Source organism: Hyperoodon ampullatus (genome assembly GCF_949752795.1).
Source record: "Hyperoodon ampullatus genome assembly, chromosome: 4".
Classification (NCBI taxonomy): domain Eukaryota; kingdom Metazoa; phylum Chordata; class Mammalia; order Artiodactyla; family Ziphiidae; genus Hyperoodon; species Hyperoodon ampullatus.
Genome location: NC_136917.1, coordinates 124040992 through 124055020, shown reverse-complemented (window position 1 = coordinate 124055020; position 14029 = coordinate 124040992). Strand labels below are relative to the sequence as shown.

Sequence of the window (14029 nt, the reverse complement as noted above, 5' to 3'; positions counted from 1 at the left end):
AAACTGACTTTGTTGAAGGATGACATGATAATCTATGTTGAAAATCCAAATAAATGTACAAAGCAACTATCAGAACTAATACATGAGTATAGCCAGGTCACAGGACATGAGGTCAATACAAAAATAAATCAATTGCTGTATAACAACTGACAATTCAAATATGAGATTAAAATATCAATATCATTTACAATAACATCAAAAAGCATGAAATATTTAGTGACAGATTTTAAAAAAATCTATATGTGCAAGATGTGTACACTGAAAAATAAGCATTACTGAACAAATGTAAAGACTTAAATAAATATACAGGTAAGTCTTTTCATGTATTGGAAGACAATATTTTTAAGATGTCAATTCTCCCCAAATTGATCTATAGATTCCAAATAATCTCTTTTTGTAGAAATTGACAAGCTGATTCTAAAATGTATGTAGAAATGTAAAGGACCTAGAAAAGCAAAAATAATTTTGAGAAAGAGGAACAAATTTGAGAACCTAATGCTTCCTATTTTCAAGACCTAATGGAAATCTCTATTAATCAACACAGTGTGGTTTTGGTTTAAGGACAGACATACGGAACAATGGGAGGGAACAGAAATAGATCCATACATTCACACGCAATTGATCTCTAACACAAATGTCAAGGTAATTCAATGGGGAAAATAACATTCTTGAACAAAGGGTGCTATAGTAATTGAATATCCATGTGAAAATAACTGAATTTCAATCATTATTATACCTTACATAAAAACTCAAAATGGACCATATATCTAAATGTAAAAGCTAAACCCATAATTTCTTTAAGACACATTGAAGACAATCTTTGCAACCCTGGGGTAGGCAAAATTTCTAAGATAGAATGTGAAAGCACAAACCATAAAAAAATTATTACATTAGATTTCATCAGAATTAAAAGACCATTAAGAACAGAAATAAACAAGCCACAGATTAAAGAAAATATTCATAAAACATATATTTGAACAAGACATAACTAGAATATATAAAGAACTCATAACTTTATAAAAAGAAAAAATGTAAAAATAGGCAAAATATTTGTTTAGACATTTTACAAAAAGATATCTACATGGGTAGAGTTAAAAAGACTGACAATACCAAGTACTGACAGGATGTAGAGCAACTGGAACTCTTTTACATTACTGGTGGAAATATAAACGATATAATCACTTTGGAAAACAGTTAACTTAATTAATTTTTTATAAAGTTAAACATGTACTTATCATATGACCCAGTGATTTCACTCCTAGGCTTTTTATCCAGGAGAAACGAAAACATATGCCTATACAAAACTTGTCTATGAATGTTCAAAGAAGCTTTATTCATAATAGCCGAAGACTGACAATGACCCAAATATCCATCAACAAGTGAGTGGATAAATAAATTACAGTATATCCAAACAATGGAATACTATTTGGCAATAAAAAGGAATGAACTTCAGGTACACTCAACAATATAGATGAATCTCAAAAACATGTTATGAACGAAAAAAAAGCCAGACATAAGAGTACATACTATATGATCCTATTTATGTGAAATTCCAGAATAAAGAAAAGTAAAATAATAAAATGTCAGAAAAGAGATCAATGTTTTCTGAGGCTAAGGCTAGGGGGACTTGACTGCAAAGGGTAATGAGAGAATGTTTTGGAGTCACAGAAATGTTCTACGTCTTGGTTGTGGTATTTATATATATATCTATATCTATATATAGAGAGAGACAGATACTGATAAAACTGTAAATACTTTTTGAACTATACACTTATAACGGATGCATTTTATTATATGTAAATTATCTCTCATTAAAATTGATTAAAAAAATCAACTATGGGACTTCCCTTGTAGCACAGGGGACATGGGTTCGATCCCTGATCTGGGAAGATCCCACATGCCGCAGAGCAACTAAGCCCATGCACCACAACTACTGAGCCTGCGCTTTAGAGCCCATGAGCCACAACTCCTGAAGCCCACGCACCACGACTACTGAAGCCCAAGCGCTCTAGGGCCCATGTGCCGCAACTACTGAGCCTGTGTACTGCAACTACTGAAGCCCATGCGCCTAGAGCCCGTGCTCTGCAATGAGAAGCCACCTCAGTGAGAAGCCCATGCACCACAACGAAGAATAGCCCCCCCGCTCACTGCAACTAGAGAAAGCCTGTGCACAGCAATGAAGACCCAACGCAGCCAAAAATTAAAAAAAAAAAAAAATCAACTAACCCAGTGAAGAGTAAGCTATAAACTACTGATTTTTTTGTTTAGTTCTTTCATGTGGAACTTCTTTTTAACATGGAAGTGTTCTACCTCAAAGCAGTATGTCTTTTCCTTCATGATACTGTGGTGCTTTTCCTCATTAATTTTTAAAATCTAGCAAAATATGCTACTTACCAATATAGTTCTTTGACATGGCAACTTCTCTGACTTCGATGTGAACAGAGCCTCTTGGTATCTGCACTACTTCCATGTAGCCTGGAACACAGAAGACAGCCAGTAATAAGCAGCATCTGGAGCTTTCGTCAGAAAATGAGTGTTTAGTAAGCATTCAGTAATAACAGTTTCCTTATTCTTCCATGCTTTCTTTTACTCTTTATAAATTGTGAATAATGAGCAAATTCCCCTTTGGGTTCATGAATACATCTAAGAGTATTTTTCTTTTCCTCTAAAATTATCTCAAGATATCTTTAAAGTCTCAAGATATATAATATTGGTTCATTTTTTCCCCCTCAACACATGGCCCCCACTTCAAGGCTCTGCAGGAATTCCCATCTTAAAGAAACGTGGCTAAATGAAGTCAAGTAGAAATGGAATAATATGTCCTTAAAATATCTAACCTGAAGTCACATTTAATATTTAAAGAACTGAAAGCAATTTGGGGAAAAACCATTGTCTGCCTGAATAAAGAAATTTTTAAAATAAGGGGAGAAATCAAATATTTTGGCTATTCCAAGTACACCAGAGGTGTGAGGAAGAGTTCTTTCTACACACTCACCTCCTCTGGGCAACGAATCATTGAAGAACCCTTCAATGGCATCACATGTGCTTCCATCCCCTCCACAGACTCGACATCTATCTTCCCTAGCATCGGATCCCAAAATATTATCACAACCTACATGCTGAAAACAGAGAAGAATATTCAGTGTGTCAAAAAGAGGAGGAACTCTTGGACCCACTAACCAAATGAATATAACTTATTTATTTATGTGTTTTTCCAGTACAGGAAATCTAAACAGGAAATACTTTCCTCTTTCCACTTTTACCTTCATTCCCTAAGTAATTCTAGCTAACACTTCTCAACACATAAGTTTAAAGAAAAAAATTCTGATTCCCCAGGAATGTACACCTATATTTCTAGCTTAGACTTCTTCTTCATTTATAGATACCAGGTTCCAATTCTTAAAATATTGTAATTTGTTGGCAATGGGCTCTTACTTATACCCTCAATTAATAAATGCAAGAACTAAGAAAAAATGGCATATGGTCCTACACAACAAGGGTTATAACAACAAGAGTCTTGACTGAGCATTATGGTTTGCCCTTTCTAAACCACTGGCTCTTCTGGATATCCAATTGTTAGTGTTAGTGTCAAGGATTAGTTGTGGAATTCATGCCTGAGGAAATCTCTAAAAATGAATACCTGTTTCCATTAGCTGAATAAAATTACCATAAAGAAAAAGGAGATATAAACATAAAATTTTATTGTAGAAGCTGAAATTCTACCTTTCAATTTTGTATTTAATCATAGAAATGTGCCCTTCATATATTTTTGGCATATTTTGGCACTTAAATTTGTAATTTGACTTTTAGCCATTGATACCAGGCATGCAATGTCTGAATATAACCTGTGCCTGGGTCTTGGTTATCTGAAAAACATTTTTATACCGTCCCAGAAATAACTTTTTCTTCAAGTAAATACACACACACACACACACACACACACACACACACACACACACACACAGTGCAACATCAGATACATTTGGAGACAAGTTAACCAGAAGGACAGAAACTTGCAAGAAATTATGAGACTAACTAAAATAGACAGTGTTTTTTATCTCATCTGTCTCAGTTTCTGGCATTTAGTTTTATGCTTCTCTTTAAGGTCAAACAAAAGCAGACAAGAAAAAAGTTAAGAAAACAGTGGTTTTTGTGGCTAATTTCTTATGATAAGATTCATACACAGGTCTAGGAAAATACCATGGATTTGCTTCTGCAATTCCCAACTGGTCTGGTTAATTCTCTGAAGTAAATGCATTAATAAGAGTAATTCTATAGCGAAAACCATTATAAATGCTTCAAAAGAAGACAAAATGGGACAAGCATAGCTGTTTTACACTTTGAGGAAATATTTTGCTATGAAATATATCAAATAATCTTTCATTGAGAACACACAGTAGACATATGAATGAGCTGAATCCTCATTCCCCCTCTTTGCTATCATCTTGTTTGTAAACAGAAGAATAATGGAAATTAAATTCCAAAATATCTTCATAGCTCTAGCAATCCCTATAAACATAACTAGAACACCAGAATAAATCACACTTGCATGGTGCTTGAATGTGAATGGATAATTCTACCTTTAACTATGTACATTTCTTACTGAAAATTAAATTAAAATGTAGCCCTCTTTATTAAAAATTAGCATAGTATTAATTAGGAGCTACTATCTGAGAAAAAAAAGACAGAAGTCTCAAAAACCCCAACAAAAAGCAATGAAATTCATAATCTGAGCAACCTTGCATTCTCCATTGATACAGATATCCAGTGAATCTGCATTGCACTGAGTCCCATCAATCACCGCAGGGGCACGTTCAGTGTAGAAATTGTAACCTTCAGCCAAGCAGTTTAACGCACAAGGTTTTACGCCACCTGGACAAATATAGTAGAAGAGAAATAAATGGAGTGGTTCTCCTAAGGAACAGTGATTCAGTATCATCTACAGCATATTTACGATTGATAACAGACCATCACTCTCTGACTATATACCTAGATGTGTAGGTTTCTTTTCTTCTTTGCTAAAATTTCATCTTTACTTTCATTGCTTGTGAAACTTGAAGGAGGACCTGCTGAGTAATCTTAAGGTTTGAAAATTTCAGGTATTTCCCATATATATTTTCAATATATTTTAGGTCAAAAGGGATCACAGTGGAGGTAACTGAATGTTGAAAAAAATGGATGAAATAAAAGCAATTTTGAAAAACTAAAAAAATAAAGTTTAGGAAGGGCTTGAGAATGACCTTGTATGACAAATAGGAATTTATGCAAATTATATCACTTGTTACTGAATACGATACAAAAACTGCTACTTCAAGCAGAGATATGGTAATTATAAAATAAAAGTAAACTTAGAACTGCTTTAAACATATCATATTCCATGAAAGTGGCTCTAGCATGGAGATAAATTCTTATGAGATTAGCAAGTCAAAGATAAAATTAATTATAGCATTAAATTTGAAAAATTCTTATGAGATTAATAAATCAAAGATAAATATTGGGTTGGCCAAAAAGTTCATTTGGGTTTTTCTGTAAGATGGCCAACCCAATATTACACAGCATCAAACATTTTTAGTTTAAATAAATTGAATAAAAACTTAAAGAAATAAACTTGAATAATTTTTTTAAATCTAATTTTATATTGTGATAAATGCATACAGTAACTTGAGAATTTTTATTTTGTAACTTGAAATTTGTATTTCAATAGCTGTGTGTGTATTTCAAGGTTGACGTGAAAAATAGGTATAAATAGTAGCAATTAAAAAAAAACAAGCAGATTACATATCATAACTTCTCAGTATATTGGAAAAGTAGCAATCAATATGGATTTATTTTATTCAAAACTGAACATAAAAAAGCTATTTATAAAAATGTAATTAATGATTAAAATTAGGACTTAAAAATACTTTCTGTTGAACCTTTGTTTCATGATGTTTAAAACACTCTGGCCTTATTATAATGATCAGATAAAATTTCTTTGAAATAAAAAAGACTACCTCTAAAAAAAGAAAATTAAGAAAAAAGAAAATCTATTCTAAGGAAGACATATTATCAACCCTACAAACTTCTTCAAGATAAATAAGGATTCTATTTCTGGAAGCCAGAGTAACTCTGATTACCAAAAGAAAGATGAAATGACATGCCTAGGTCTTAGTGAAGGTAGAAACCAGGTTTCTACGGGGTGAAGTAAAAGAGAAGCCAATTGAGTGATGGAGACAATGATAACTTATAGAGAGAACAATCGATTAAAGTAGATCACTGTTACAGTTGACTTTTGTCATGTAAGAAGATGGCCAAATATTGTCAGACATTGTTTTTTCAAGAGGAGATGGAAACCTAGACTTTAAAAATATAAACTCTTGGGCTTCCCTGGTGGCACAGTGGTTGAGAGTCCGCCTGCCGATGCAGGGGACACGGGTTTGTGACCCGGTCCGGGAGGATCCCACATGCCGCGGAATGGCTGGGCCCGTGAGCCGTGGCCACTGAGTCTGCGCGTCCGGAGCCTGTGCTCCGCAATGGGAGAGGCCACAACAGTGAGAGGCCCGCATACCGAAAAAAAAATATATATATATATATATATATATATATATATAAACTCTTCATGGCAACTCATATAAAGTTTTCAAAAATACTGTGGAGGCTAAAACATGTATATAAGTAAAAACGGTTCCTGAACTGCCAGTTTACAACCTCTGGCTGAAGTCCGTGATTTCTTCCATTTTCAATGTCTACAGGCTATAGAACTTCTATATAACATAATGTTATTATTAGGCTTAGGTTAATGATACATTTTGCTGTACTGAGCACAGAAATAACAAGTAATAAAATAATTTCTTCCTGAACTGATAATCAAGGTATTATATTTATTTTTATAAGATTCTCATGAATAAAATTGCTCTAAATTTCCACAGATCTAACTGGGATTTTTTTTTCATTACTACCCAGTGTAGTTCTTTTTCCATTTTTTATTGTAATGCTTTGGAATTTAATGCAGCTTTTTATGCATCAGACTATAAAAAGTGAACATGAGTCTTTTATTTACACAATTTTAGTATTATGTAAGGTAGTATTTGATAGGCAGAACACATGAATGCTCTGGTTGTATTCCTTAGCCCACTACACTGTGTGATAATAATACAAATATATTTATTCTTCCTTTATTGCTGAAGATGTGTTCAGCTTCCTCTGCTACAATAAGTTTTCAGAAGAGGTAATGTTATTATTTTAAGAAGGGATTTAAGATGATTCTCTGAATGGAAGGTGACATTACCAATTACCTTCACTTAAAGCTTATTATGAATTTAGGGTTAATTTACAAAGCACACAATTATCTAGATGCTAATTATTAAATCTGTGAATTATTTCAGAGACTTACTTCTACAGTAAGACAAAACAATCCCAAATGTATATGCACCTAATAAAAGCAATTCAAAATACATGAAGCAAAAACCTACAACCACACACAAAAAGCAAAGCCATAAAACAGTTGAAGATTTTAACACACTTCACTCAGGAACCGATTAAAAAACCAGAGCAGAAAAAAATCAGAAAGAATATAAAAGATCTGAACAATACTATCACCCAGCTTGACCTTATTATCATATAGAACACTATATCCAACAACTGGAGAAAACACATCCTTTTCAAGTATACACAGAACATTCATCAACCTGGACAATAAGCTTTATCATAAAACAAATTTCAACTATTTAAAAAATTTAAATCATACAGAGTATTCTCTGATCATAATGTAATTAAATGATAAATCAATAACAAAAAATCTAGAAAAAAGCAACTATTTAGAAATAAAAATAACGCAGTTCTAAATAACCCAGGAGTCAAAGAAGAAATCACAATGTAAATAAGAAAATATTTTGAACTGAAGGAATAAAAATACATCAAATGTTAGGAATGCAGAACACCAAAATAAACCCCTCCCCCCAAATAATAATAAGAGCAAAAAATTAATTAGAAAAAAAGTACTAAAGCCAAAAGTTGATTCTTTGAAAAGCGTAATAAAATTGATAAACTTCAAGCAAGAATGATCAAGAAAAAGAGAGAAGATACATATTATCAATAGCAGAAATGGAAGAGTGTATATCACTACAGATCCTATAGATACTAAACAGGATAATAAGAGAATGTTATTATCAATTATCTGCGAATAAATTGGACAACATGGAAGTAACATAAATTTCTTGAAGACACAAATTCAAAAACTGACATAAGAATAAAAAAATCTGAATAGCTCTTTATCTATTAAAGGAGTTGAGTTTGTAATAAAAAAATTCTTTTCACAAGAAAATACTGAGCCTAGATGGTTTTATTAGTAAAATCTATTCTAAGGAAGACATATTATCAACCCTACAAACTTCTTCAAGATAAATAAGGATTCTATTTCTGGAAGCCAGAGTAACTCTGATACCAAAAGTTATCAAAAACATGACAATAAAAAAATTTACAAGTCAATATTCCTTATGAAGATAGATGTAAACATCCTTAATCAAATATTAGCAATTAAGCCCAATAACAAGAAAATAAATAAAAAGATAATAAATCATTATCACATGGGGTTTATCCTGGGAGTAAAATGTCAGTTTGGCATTATAAAATCTATCAACTAAGTCACTATATTAACAGAATAAAGAAGAAAAACACATATAATTAATACATGCACAAATTGTACTGAAGGGCCAAGTCAGTGAATTAAGGCAAGAAAATAAAATAAAAAGGTACAAAGATTGAAAAAAATAATCTCTATTTCCAGATAACATGACTATTTACCAAGAAAATTCTAAACAATCTATAAAACAACTATTAGAACTAGTAAGGGAATTTAGAAGGGTCACAAAGTTAATATATAAAAATCAATTGAAACAATTGAAAATAAAAAATTCTAAACTTTTATTTACAATAGTGTCAAACCATAAATTACTCAGGAAGAGATTTAACAGAAGATGTGCATGACCTTACACCTAAAAGGTGTAAGCATAGCTGAGAAAGCATAGCTTTCTGTAAAGCATAGCTGAGAGAAATTAAGGAAAACATGGAGAGATATACCATGTTCATAAATTGGAAAATTCAATATTGTTAGTATATCAGTTTTTCCTCAATTGATATAAAGATTCAACATGACAACAATCATAAACCCAACATGTTCTTCTGTAACCATTAACAACTGATTCTAAAATTTACGTGGAAATGCAAAGCACTTAGAATATACAAAGTACTCTTTAAAAAAAGATTAAAGTAGGAGGAGCTTACACTACCCATGTCCAAGACTCTACCGTTAAAGTAATCAAGTCAGTGTGGTACCAGCATAGGATTGACAAATAGATCAATGAAACAAAACACAGTCTATAAATACACTAAAAATACATACCATACCCCCAAATTATTTTTAGACTGTAGGTCTAAATATAAAGATCAAAACCATAGGCTTTTAGAAGAAAATATCTTCCTGAGTTAAGGTAGGCAAAGATTTCTAAGACAGGACATAGAACACAATGACCATAAAATTAAAAAAAACTGAAAAATTAGAATTTATCAAAATTAAAATCTTATACTCATCCAAAACACCATTTAAAACATAAAGAAAAGCAAAGAAAGTAAAGAAAGCCATAGGCTGTGAGAAAATACTTGTAAAACCTATCTGATAAATGAACCACTTGAGAATAAAAAGATAAATAACCAATTTAAAAATAGGCAAAGGCAAGAGGCACATGAAAAGCTGCTCAACATCACTAATTATTAGAAAAATGAAAATCAAAACTACAATGAGGTATCACCTCACACCGGTCAGAATGGGCATCATCAGAAAATCTACAAACAACAAATGCTGGACGGGGTGTGAGAAAAGGGAACCCTCTTGCACTGTTGGTGGGAATGTAAATTGATATGGCCACTATGTAGAACAGTATGGAGGCTCCTTAAAAGAACTAAAAATAGAACTACCATGTGACTCAGCAATCCCACTACTGGGCATATACCCTGAGAAAACCATAATTCAAAAAGACACATGCACCCCAATGTTCATTGCAGCACTATTTACAATAGCCAGGTCATGGAAGCAACCAAAATGCTCATCGACAGATGAATGGATAAAGAAGATGTGGTACATATATACAGTGGAATATTACTCAGCCATAAAAAGGAACGAAATTGGGTCATTTGTAGAGACGTGGGTGGACCTAGAGACTGTCATACAGAATGAAGTAAGTCAGAAAGAGAAAAACAAATATTGTATATTAATGCATATATGTGGAACTTAGAAAAATGGTACAGATGAACCAGTGTGTAGGGCAGAAATAGAGACATAGATGTAGAGAACAAACGTATGGACACCAAGGGGGGAAAACGGTGGGGGTGGTGGTGGTGGTGGTGGTGTGATGAACTGGGCGATTGGGATTGACATGTATACACTGATGTGTATAAAATTGATGACTAATAAGAACCTGCTGTATAAAAAATAAATAAAATTCAAAAAAAATAGGTAAAAGATTTGAACAAACTTTTATAAAAGAAGACAAATGCTCAATAAGCACATGAAAACGTGCTCAACATATTCAATGATCAGAAAATGCAAATTAAAACTTCATTGAGACAACATTATACACCCATCAGAAGAAGACTGAAAACACCAAATGTTGGCAAGGATGGGGAGCAAACAGAACTCTTATACACTGTTGATGGGAGTGTGACTGGTACGATCGCTTTGGAAAAACATCTGGCAGTTTCTTTTAAAACTAAACTCACAGCTACCCTATTGCCCAGCAATTCCACCCCTAAGTATTTACCCAAGAGAAATGAAAACATATGCCCACAAAAAGACATACACAAATGTTCATAGCCGCTTATTCATAACAGCTGAAAACTAGAAACAATCCAGGTTTCCATCAATAGCAGAATGGATAAACAAACTGGTTAGTACAATGGAATACTGCTCAGCAATAAAAAAGAATGAACTAATTACATTTGCAAGGACATGGATGGATCTCAAAAACATTAGGCTTAGAGAAGCCTTGCATAAAAGAGTAAATATGCCATGATTTCCTTTACATGAAGTTCTGTAACAGAAAAAAATAATTGATGGTAAGGAAAAAAAATGAGAACTGGTTGCCTCTTGGAAGTAGGTAGAGGCAGCTACTAAATGGGAAGAAGTATGAGGACTATGAGAATTCTGGAGGTAATGGTAATGTTCTATAACTCAGTAAGGTTTTACAGGTATATGCATTTGTCAAAACTCAGGGAAAGTACAGTTAAGTTTTGTGTATTTCATTGTATATAATCTTCCCTGAAAAGAAAAAAGAAAATAAATATTGAACTGTGGTTAAACTTATACAAGTTGAAGCACCTAGAGGAAAGTATACTGATGACTACAATTTACTTTGAAATGCACTTGAAAAATAGAATAAATTAATGAGTGGATAGAGAGATGACTAGACATGTAATAAAGACAGTATATTAAAAATATTAATAATAGAATCTTGGTGGTGGGCATATAGTTGTCACTGCAAAATTGTTTTAATATTGCTCTATGTTGGAAAGTTTTCAAAGTAAGATGTTCGGGGAATTCCCTGGCAGTCTAGTGGTTAAGACTTGGTGCTTCTACTGCTGGGGCCTGGGTTCAATCCCTGGTTGAGGAACTAAGATCCCGAGAGCTGTGTGGCATGGCCAAGAAAAAAAACAAAAAACTAACTAAGAGATAGGAAAAACAATAAATAAAAGTTTTTTTAAGAGTACATTCTATTTTTCTAAGAGAAAATTTTAACAAAATTTAGTTTGTATTTTGGGAGCGTAAGAAAACTTCTTGTGCTTACAGAGCAATTGGCGTCTGATACTTGCCTAAAATAAAGAGCAAAAAATGTTTCCCTGAAAAAGAACAATAATCATCTATGGAAAGATCCTTGGTCTGTGACCAAGAAAGACACAGATTTTCCTGGCCTCTTTTGAGTTGATTTATATCGTTATAATTTGTTTTTAGGGTGATAATTCCACATATTCAATAATTGTAAATTATTATAATATAATGTCTATACACCCCAAGGAAGTCTCAAGAACTCAGAAATATTTGGATTTACATCATTTCTAGGAACTTTGTACCTTGTTAAATAGAATTGGGTTTTAAAAAATGATTTCTGATCATTTGTACTAACATATTAACTTTATTACAGGGAAACTAAAACACGAGACCTTTATAGTACTAGAAGCACTTTCCTGTGACCTGCAAACACTAATTTTACTAGTATGTATATGAATGTACAGGCATGTTTGTATGTATTTATATATTCCTTTATATTTGCAAAGCTCTCAAGCATGATGAAAACTCTGCCAGGTTATACATTACCTCCAGTATAGGGTTTCCAGTTATAATACTTTCCACGGAAAGGCATATTGTCAAAGTCTGCACACTGTTTCTCTCGAAAATCCCGGGCCCCCAAAGGACATGGCTAAAATAAAATAAAATCATAAATAGTATGATTGTTGAAAAATACCAAAACCAAGGGACAATGTCCCTAAAATTAAAAGTGCCTGAACTCCATCACATTAGCTCACTCCCTTATTCTCTGGCTATAATTCTGGCATTTGCTTTACTGTTTTACAACCAGTATTATGCCTGAAGTGTCTGAATTGTAATCTTAGCCACAGAAGAAATAACTGAAGCAACTTAAACAAAGTTAAGTGTTAGACAGTTTCCATATAACTTTACACTCAGATGCATCTCATAGTCCACTTTGCAATCAATCCATCAGGTATCTCCTTATAAACAGACATAAAAACTAGATGAAGAAACTAAAACACAAAATCCTTTTCGGTAACAGTATTTGAGGTCCAGTTGCCACAGCTACTCCCAGCTCTTTATTTTAAGAAATCAAGAGGCAGGTTTGTAACATGACATTCAGCACTATTAATTGTGGTTTGGATCCCAACTACTATAGCTGTTTACTGTCTAGCCCTGACAAAAACCATATTTTAAGATGTGGAATGAACTGGGCAAAATGCTAGGCCTCAAGTCTAAACACCTTTAAATTCAAGGAATTCGGACTTATGAAGATTTACATTTAATCTATTAACATCACAGAAAATAAAATACTAAATTTTCAAAACATGTACATGTGTTGGGTGGTGGAGGAGAGAAGGATGTTGAGAGGGTGAAGAGAGGATTATTTGTTTTTAAAAGTTTGGAATGCTTCTTCTGCCTCAGTTTTTTAGAGAAGAAAATCTTGCCAATCTAGTTAGGTCTGGATTCCAAATACCACAGGGCCATCCTAAATTTAATCTTAAAGTTCACAAAGAATTAAAAGTATAACTTCTCATAGTGTTTGAGGAAATATGACCTAATTTGACTTATCTTTTAGAGTTCTGGAGCAGTAGCACTTAAAAAGCAAAGTACTGCTTTTGAAACATGGGTGGGGAAAACATTTCCCTTAAATATGACAGAACAAAATAAGTCATTAGATAAAAGTCTCAATTGTGAATAAATGGCGAGTATGTTACAATCTCAGAGATCATTTTGAGAACATTTTACTACCCTCCCTTAGATCTCTACATTTACTTTATACAGTTTCCTGAGATCAGTACATTGCAAATGGTCCCTTGAAGCATGTGCAAAACTAATAGACCACAAGGTGCAAATATGTGCATGGCCATCATTACTTCCTATATACTGTGGTTAAAATTTCTACCATATCAAGTCCAAAGCCTCATATTCTGAAAATAGTGACAGCAGGTCTACATTCTGTTATGAGCCTTGCATTTTAAAATATTTTCTGCACATTAAAATATGAGACTGCAATGCTAAACCTAATGGTTCTGCCTGTTGAATTATCCTTCTTATTTGCCTTTTAAAAAATGAAAAATAACTATTTACCATAGGTTACATAGTGCATGACGCTGGAAGGATATGCTTCCAGGGTCTTTTGTTTCATGGTGTGCTAATCTTTGGAATAAAGAAATGCTTCCCTTTACAAGCCCTTTTCAGGGAATCCCAGAAAACGACCAAGGTTGTCAGTGGCTTTGCCATGTAGCAAGA

General features: G+C 33.1%; 1 protein-coding gene across 1 annotated transcript in view; it reads right to left on the bottom strand.

The window, feature by feature from the left end:
- Positions 1-14029, bottom strand: part of ADAMTS6 (ADAM metallopeptidase with thrombospondin type 1 motif 6) — a gene marked incomplete at its 5' end in the record, with an annotated part of 267294 nt that overhangs the window by 57359 nt on the left and 195906 nt on the right. Inside the window, 4 exons of the mRNA XM_079702297.1 lie at positions 2395-2475; positions 2996-3119; positions 4739-4872; positions 12344-12446. Of these exons, the coding sequence (XP_079558423.1) occupies positions 2395-2475; positions 2996-3119; positions 4739-4872; positions 12344-12446 (442 nt within the window). The remainder of the gene's footprint in view (positions 1-2394; positions 2476-2995; positions 3120-4738; positions 4873-12343; positions 12447-14029) is intronic.